This window comes from Nicotiana attenuata, unplaced genomic scaffold (genome assembly GCF_001879085.1).
Source record: "Nicotiana attenuata strain UT unplaced genomic scaffold, NIATTr2, whole genome shotgun sequence".
NCBI lineage: Eukaryota > Viridiplantae > Streptophyta > Magnoliopsida > Solanales > Solanaceae > Nicotiana > Nicotiana attenuata.
Window position 1 is genome coordinate 115737 of NW_017671159.1, and position 8747 is coordinate 124483.

Consider the following 8747-nt stretch of genomic DNA (forward strand, 5'->3'; position numbering starts at 1 on the left):
CCACTATTTTGTCGAAGTGGCAAGCACTTATTTCGTAAAAGTCTTGCATCCTATTGTACTTTTATTTTATTTAGAGCTCGTTTGGACATAAGAGTTTTTTCACCTTTTTTTCTAAATCAGCGTTTGGTCATAAAATTTTCAATTTTTTTACTTGAAAATGAATTTTTAAATTTTTCTAAAATTTAAAAAATCCAAAAAAACTGTTTTTCAAAAATTAACTCATATCAGTCACAAAACTTCAAAAACAACTCAAAATTATACTCATGTCCAAACACAATTCTAATTTTCCAATACCATATTCACTTGATTTTTTCTTCATTTGAAAATTTACAATTCTTATGTCCAAACGCCCACTTAATCTTTTTAAACATTTTAAAATTAATTTTGGAAAAAGAATTTACATTTTTTTCTTCTAAATTCATTTCCAATTGCCTCTCTGCCCTTTTCGGGGTAGGGGTAAGGTCTGCGTACACTCTACTCTCTCCAGACCCCATTAATGGGATTTTACTGGGTATGTTGTTGTTAAATGGAATTTTTACTTCCTATAGAATAGGTTAACCCCCTATTTATTTAAAATAAATACCATTTCAATAAATTACATCCTATAGATATGTTATATGATTTATAGCAAAAATTCTAATTTTGGGTATCTCCTACACTTAAGCCATTATACACGCTATGTTTAATTTCCCTATCTCCATTCTCAGATTCTCTCTCTCATGGATACCTTTTTACATACAACTTCTCAATACAAGTTTTCCCCTTTCTCTCTAAATTGATACTTCCAAATCCCCTGTAATCGCGGTTAAAATTATATTGCTCTTATTCACAACGCAGCTTCCTCCTTCCCTAATCTCGGGTAAACCCTAAAGCTTCATCTACATTGTACTGGCTTGTTTCTATAAGTAGTGTGGTTAGCATATTTTTTTTTTGATTTTTCGCCATTTTTGCTTGTTCTCAACCTCTCGACCAACCAAATTGTATCTAATCAGCAGTACCCAAGTCGTATTGTTACAATGTCTGAGAATACACCCCACAAGTTGATTACTGGAGGTATACCCACTAAACTTCTGAACTTCTCAAAAACAACATTTGACTCCACTCTACTCCGTCAAAGATATGGTGCTCTCCTCTGGGACTATGCTATGCGCAAGATAGACGCTGATGCCATAAGCGAGAATGAAGCACCTTCAAAGATTGCTAGGCAAATCACTGAGTCGGAGGCAAAGTTGCAGATAGTTTTAGCATAGCTTTAGGTTATTTAAGTTTTGGAGTGTAGTTTCAAGAAGGATACTGTTTTGAGTAGTTTTGTGTGTAGATGCTATTTAGTTTTAAAAACTTATCACTTATACTTTTTTGTTCGTGTATGACAATTGCAACTTTTCAATGACAGTTTCACTGGTTTATTCATAAGTATTCCTACTTATCTTCAGTTGTATTCAATTGTATTCAGCTGCATCCATTCAGATATATCTTTCAAGTTCATATAATACATATTACAGAACACAACTTCAGATGTATTAAGCAGGTTGTACGTAGTCATATGTATTCAGGTGTACTCAATTGTATTTAAGTGTATTATTCAATATTAGCTAGTTGTATTTAAATGTATTATTTAAGTGTATTCAGTTATATTTTGGTGTATTAAATTTACTATATGCTTCATATATATTATTCAGGATAATGTTTTGAATAGTTTTGGGTGTAGATGCTATTTAGTTTTAAAAACTTATCACTTATACATTTTTGTTCGTGTATGACAATTGCAACTTTTCAATGACAGTTTCACTGGTTTATTCATAAGTATTCCTGCTTATCTTCAGTTGTATTCAATTGTATTCAGCTGCATCCATTCAGATATATCTTTCAAGTTCATATAATACATATTACAGAACACAACTTCAGACGTATACAACAGGTTGTACGTAGTCATATGTATTCAGATGTTCTCAATTGTATTTAAGTGTATTATTCAGTATTAGCTAGTTGTATTTAAATGTATTATTCAGATGTATTCAGTTGTATTTTGGTGTATTAAATTTACTATATACTTCATATATATTTATCTGTATACAAATTCTTCAACAAATTGTATTCCAGAAATATTAACGAAAGTCATTTCAATATATATTACTTGACAAAGAGAATTTATTATAGCTTCTAATGTCATCATATGTATTGACAAATCGTTAACCACCAATACATGTCAGAATACAACTATTTATTACGTGGAGCATTTCTACACGTTATGTCCTCCCTGCCCACATATGCTACATGAATGTTGGTTTTTCGGCTGCAGCAGTTCACTTAAAGTTTTATCGCGCTTCTTCTTTGGCCTTCCAGGAGGTCTTTTCCATTTGGGTGGTAGTACAACCTCCTCTGCTACATGTTCTGGCATATTCCAGTCATTTTTGTCCGGTAGCGGGTACACTGGCACATCGTATGTCATTACAATTGTACTTGATTTGTAATAGTTAGAGCAATATTCTTCTGGCATTAGAAACTTGCTCTTCAATACAGCCCAAGCATGTGGGCATGGCAATTCATCAATTTGGAACCTCCCACAAACACATTTTCTCTCTAATAGGCAGACTGTCTAATTCCTCCCACCATCGTTAACCGTATGTAAGTATTCATTTGATGGTACCACCTACATTTAAAAATAGAAATATAAGTTTTGAACACATTTACCTGAATTACCAAATGTATAATGTTGAATTAATAAGTTACATATAATAGAACATTTGCATATATATGAATACATCATATATTTAGACTAGCAAAATGTCATCTGCGAGAAGTGCAGAACTTATCAAAAGTCTCCTGTAGTTTAGGCAACAGTATGCTAACAAAAGCATTATAATCATACGTATTCACAATACATATAAAAATTAATATCATATAGCTAGTTGCATTCTGATGTATTCCAATTGTTTTTTCAGCATGTAACTTAGTTATATTCAGTTGTATTCATATCAGATCTATGGAAAAATATGCATGTTATGTGCTTGAATGTAGTTGCATTCATATATATTAATGGTAGTTCTACTTAAAAATGATTGTATTCAGTTGTATTCATGCCAGTAATTCAGAAATTAACTAAAAATATATACAGTAATGACAGTAAAATTTAACTTACAGTCATACGTGTACACATTCTCTCATTCAACTCCAGCATCTCCTGGTATTTTTTCCCAAGCGTCTTGTATGTCTGTGTAGCTTCTTTGCAGTTACTACAATTCCAACGTCCAAACATCTTCCTAACTTCTTCGAGGAAGTCGTATATTGGCAATTCTCTTGCTAAAACTAGTGCGACATTAATTGACTCAGCAATATTTGACGTCATTGTCCATCCCCTGTTAACATGTGCATACAACCTAGCCCACTTTTCGTAACCATCTAACTCTAAGTATTCTTTCACCCTAATATCTACCTTCTCCACCTTCTCCATTAGACTGTCAAATTCAGCTTCTGTGTATGCTTTTGCCATCGAGAAGTATATCTCGCTCAACTTGGCATGGCTCTTTTTGAATTTCTTATATACGTTATTCCATAGATGCCATATACAAGCAAAATGCGGTACATCCGGATTCACTCTCGATACAGATTTAATGATACTCTCATTTCTATCTGAAACTATGCACATGTTTTCCCTTACACCGTATGCTATCTTGAATTGCTCAAAGAACCATGTCCAAGCAGCATCGTTCTCTGAATCAATAACACCATATGCTAGTGGAAACATATGACCTGTAAATACAATTGAATATAATTATTTCTTAACACATGTATTTCAATATTTAAAATATTAACAGATTGTATTATTATTCAGATACTCACCTGCACCATCCAACGTGCTTGCCGAAACGAATGTCCCGGTGTAGTAAGATTTTAGGTGACTTCCATCCACAACAACAATTGGTCTACAATAATCAAACCCCCTTATAAAGGCATACAATGATATATACACGTACATGAATTCATTCTTTGGCGACTTTACCATTCTGATGTGGGAACCTGGATATGTCATATCCATTGTATATAAGTATCCTGGTAATTTTTTGTATGAATCAGCCGGTTCACCTCTAAGAAAATTTATTGCCTTTTCTTTATCCCTCCACGCCAACATATAGCTAACATCTACACCTAAATCTGATTTCACATCATCAATAATGTCCCTCGGAGTGTATTTCCTCTTATGGTTTGTAAGTTTTGGCCTTATAATACCACCTATAAGGCTGCTACTAGCCTGCCGCTGCTCGTACACCTTATCCTTCAGCGGACATGTATGGTTATCATTGAATTCTCTCACCTTGAATAGTTCTGATTTGTTAATGCTTGAAGCCTTAAACCTCCATTCACAATCTTCTGAAATACATAATAATGCATAGCTGCAAAGCATTAATCATTTAACATTTGATTAGCATACTTGTTTACAACAAATACAGCTCATACATCAGACAAATAGAATCTGACATATATACATCCTGAATACATGTTAACAAATTCACAAGTGTATATATAATTTTGTATACTACTGAATTCCAATATAGTTACATGCGTTCAAACACAATGAATACAACTGAATACACTTGTATGAATATGCAAACACTTAATACCAGAGTAGATAAAATAAGAAAATAATTAGAGCCGCTGTTGTGTTTGTACACCATTAAAATACATTTGAATACTTGTATTTAAGCACCCTAAACAAATATATGTTTTCATATGTGTTCATCAGGAGGAAACACACAAATACACATAAATACAACAAATTTAAACAAAAAGCAAACCTGACAGCATTAGACCGATCAACCCAGAATTGAAACCTTTGAGCTATAGCATAATTCTCCATCACCTCTTTCAATGTAGCCTTATCCTTATAAACTTGTCCAGCCATAACCTCCTTTTGATTGGTTTTTGAAATTATCAAATCCTTGTGGAGTTCGAACACTCCAATCGCTTCTCCTGAATTGACAAATTCTATAGCCAGTGTATTATCAGTATCGGAATCGTACCTTTGAACTTCTCCATCTATAAGCTCTTTTTCGACAGTAGTTACGCACAAAGGATACATCCCAAATTCTCTGTTCTCTTTTTTCAATTCTACATACACTCTGTAACCCATATCATTGTGTATTTCCATTGGCGTGCAATTTCCTTCTACTTTGTATTGTATTTTAATGGTCTTTGAGCTCAAATCTATACCCAGTTGATTAGAAATTGAAGCAACTAGATCATTAAAGGAGGCATACTCCTTAATCAGTATTCCCTCAATTGCAAAATCGATATAATTGCCCTCATCGTTCCACTTGCCAGAATGACGCAACAAAACTGTTAAACTTGCCATATGTATAAAGCAACTATAACTTATTTTGTATATAATTTGTATCAATCGAAAAAAGGAGAAGAGAATTGAAGAATTTGGATGCTCTGTTTTTTTGCTTCTTTTCACGAAAAAAGGGAGAAGATTATTCTGCATTCTTTGAGCAGATTATTGTGTACTCGTATTATTTCTTTGAGTTAAATTAGGAGACTATCATGTGAATTTATTTCCTTCCGTTTTTAACAAGTTTAACTTCCCAGAATTTGCGCAAAAACGTTACTGAATTTTATCTGTATTCAGCTTGAATACAGATAAATACAGATACCCTTAGCTGGAGTTCCCGTTTTTACGCCTATTTTTTTGGTTGTATTAATGAATACAACTGTTTAAATACATGAAATACATTGTATAAAAACATAAAAGGTATCTATAACAAGTAATATAGCAAAGGGTATCTATAAATGACTAATTAGGGCTAAAAGATGGTGCTTTATGAAAAATTCTCTTTACTTTTCCATGTATACATTAGACGGGGCATTGTCACTTTTGGGGCCGCCGTTAAAGTTTTACCTGCATTACATATAAATTTGCAAAATTTAGCCATCGGAGTCTGAAATTCTTCTATCTCTTTAATGTAATTGCAAAATTTTTCTCATATTCACCTTTTTCTTTTCGTATGATTTTGCTTACTATACCTGCTGTTGTAGCATTATAAACAGTATTGTTACTCTTGTTGCCGTTGGGATAAGTTTGACCCCTTCCCCTGTTACCGCCTACATATATAAGATATTTTAAGAAGTGAACATCCTTCTTAGTAGCAGGGCCCGGGGAAAGAATATGGAAGGTTATTTCACTATTTTTTTTTTGACCAGGGTTATTTCCAGTCCAAAAGAGGTAGTGCCTAATGTCACCGGGAGCGAGTTGGTAGGGGGCCCTAAGATCTTGAGAATGGATCAAGGAAATCCTGATGCTCCGCCAGCCATTCCTCAATGCATTTAAATCTTAAGTTCTTCTATCTTTCAAATGCAACTTTAGAAAATTCGAATCTTAAGTAGTTCTAACTCTTCTATACAACTTCAGAAATCGAATTTTAAGTTCTGAAACACAAACTTGTTTTTCGAATTTCAACAATCCAACACCCGATTTTAACACCCAAATCTACTCCAAATGAGCTCAAATTTGAAACATAGCTTTCAAATATCATAAAGAACAAACCTTAATCATCAAATTATCAAAACAACAAAAAATCTGATAAACTCTTTTTGCAACTACTAAGAAGAAGAAGAAGAAACCCTAAGCACAACCTACAATGATATTTTACTTCTAAGAATTAAGAAAAAGAGAAATTGTAAGCACAACCTACAATGATGTTTTACAACTAAGAAGAAAAAGAACCGAACGACTCCTGGATACATGGGACATAAATACCAAAAAGAATAAAACAACATCGAAGCTCCTAAATACGTGTGACTTGAATACAGAGAAAATAAGAAATAACGAAGAAGAAGGGAAATACGTGGTTATCTGAAGTTACTCAAAAATGGGTAAAGGTAGGCATCCCATAAATTTTTTACACATATACTACACAACAAAAAAACAAATAAAAACCCCAAATAAAAGAAAACATTAGACTACACTATTTTATCATGCATAAGTTATAATTAAATTTTGTGGAAACACAAATTAGCTAAATGACAAAAGTGTATATAAACAACACACGTATGTCATATATTTATTGATTTGATATAAATATATACTCCCTTCGTTTATTTTTAGTTGTCCACTTTTGACTTTGCACTTTCTTTAAGAAAAAATAAATGAAGTATGTATTTTACAATTTTTCCATAATAATGATAGCATTTCCAAAAGACTTGGAAAATGATTTGGGGAATGAGTTGTTAATGATGATAAGGGTAAAATAGAAAGAAAAAAAAAAGATTGTCTTTCTCTTATTTACTATAATGAATAAGTAAAAGTGAAAATATATTTTTAGTATAGTGAATAAGTAAAAGTGAACGAACGAAGTATTAGATATGAATAAATTTCTTATGCTTGGGGTAGCGATACATTTTTGATGGCAACGACCGATTTCTTGAGGAATATATGCTTTTTTCCCGTCTTTGAAAAAGGGATTTAAATTTCTATTTGGTATAAAAGTTAAGAAGATAAAAGTGGCATCATGCATTAAAGAAGGAATTGTTTGACCATTTAAATAGATATTAAAAATTCATAATTCTCTCATTTTTACCTATTCAATATTCTTATTGCTAATAAAATAATATTCGAGGTTTGTTGTCACACGTCAAGAAAATCTCATTCACCATTACTTATGAGCTTTACATCCCATTATTTCTTGTCTCCACCACCCCTCCCCTCTAACTAAAGAGAAAATTAATGAATGTCGTTGAGGAATATGCATATTTCCTATAGACATGAAAATAATAATAAAAAAATACCAAATTTTTTTTAGTCAACTAGCAAGGTAGATACTGTTATTAGACTGTATTTATAAAATAATTCTGGAAATATAAATGAATATAAACAGAAATGAACATAAACAGAAATGACATAAAACCAATTCGAGCCCACTGAATTCACAGTGTTTCCTTAAGGAATTTAATCCCCTCCTAGTACCCAAGGTTATGGAATATTTCCTCCCAGGATAAAATGAAATTATACACTGGTGTAGTGGTACTTCAAACTCCAGTGTTTCAGCGAACACAAAGTTCGGTAGCAAATCACACTTACTTTTTACTTTGTTTGATGCTAAAAGTATGCAGAAGAAGGAGAGAAAACTCAGAAAATCGTAGTGAAATGCTGAGCAGAATAATGTTGTATTTATAGCCAAAGTTGGGCTGAAATCTGAAGAGGTGCAATTCTTCAGAATGGCTGTTTATGCAAAACGCCCACAGCATAAATGCCATTACATAGATGGCCATTTACTCAATAATAAAGAGGGACAATAAAGAGGGAAAATTGAAGAGGGTAGTTACTTTTCTGTTACCAAAACAGAAAAATGGATTGGATTTAATATTAATATTTAATATTAATATTCTGTTATTAAAACAAATATTTAATAACATTTCTGTTAATATTTTACTATTAACAAATAAATTTGGTCCAAAAAGTTAATCAATCAATCGTTTGACCAAATCCAAATCCAAATCCGCGAAGCCGAAGCCGAAGCCGAGCCGAGCGAGCGACGACGACGACGGCGCGAAGCTTGCCTTCTTCTCAACTCTTTAAGAGCTAGAAGAAGAGCAATTGCTTATATACCCATAAAAAACCCTCTTCCTCTTCCAATATGGGACAATGCCCATTTGCCGGGGGGGGGGGGGGTAGACTTAAATTCACTCAAAATTTATTCCCTCCATTTCCCATTCACCCTCTTTTAAGTATTTAATATATATTAATTAAATAT

At 32.7% G+C, this 8747-nt stretch overlaps 1 protein-coding gene across 1 annotated transcript; it reads right to left on the reverse strand.

Moving 5' to 3' along the window:
• Positions 1 to 2239: 2239 nt before the first annotated feature.
• LOC109206332 lies at positions 2240 to 5350 on the reverse strand. The gene is made up of 4 exons (XM_019369152.1): positions 4794 to 5350; positions 3841 to 4391; positions 3140 to 3750; positions 2240 to 2596 (listed from the first exon to the last, which is right to left on the reverse strand). The coding sequence occupies exons 1-4, from the start codon at positions 5348 to 5350 to the stop codon at positions 2240 to 2242; spliced, it is 2076 nt and encodes a 691-aa protein (XP_019224697.1).
• Positions 5351 to 8747: the final 3397 nt, after the last annotated feature.

Bases quoted from the DNA above. Each gene is read 5' to 3' on its own strand.
- LOC109206332 (XM_019369152.1), bottom strand. From the start codon at position 5,350: ATGGCAAGTTTAACAGTTTTGTTGCGTCATTCTGGCAAGTGGAACGAT. The intron at 4,392-4,793 runs GTTTGCTTTTTG...AATGCTTTGCAG, and splicing joins GATCGGTCTAATGCTGTCAG to CTATGCATTATTATGTATTT. The intron at 2,597-3,139 runs GTAAGTTAAATT...GGGAGGAATTAG, and splicing joins GAATGTGTACACGTATGACT to ACAGTCTGCCTATTAGAGAG.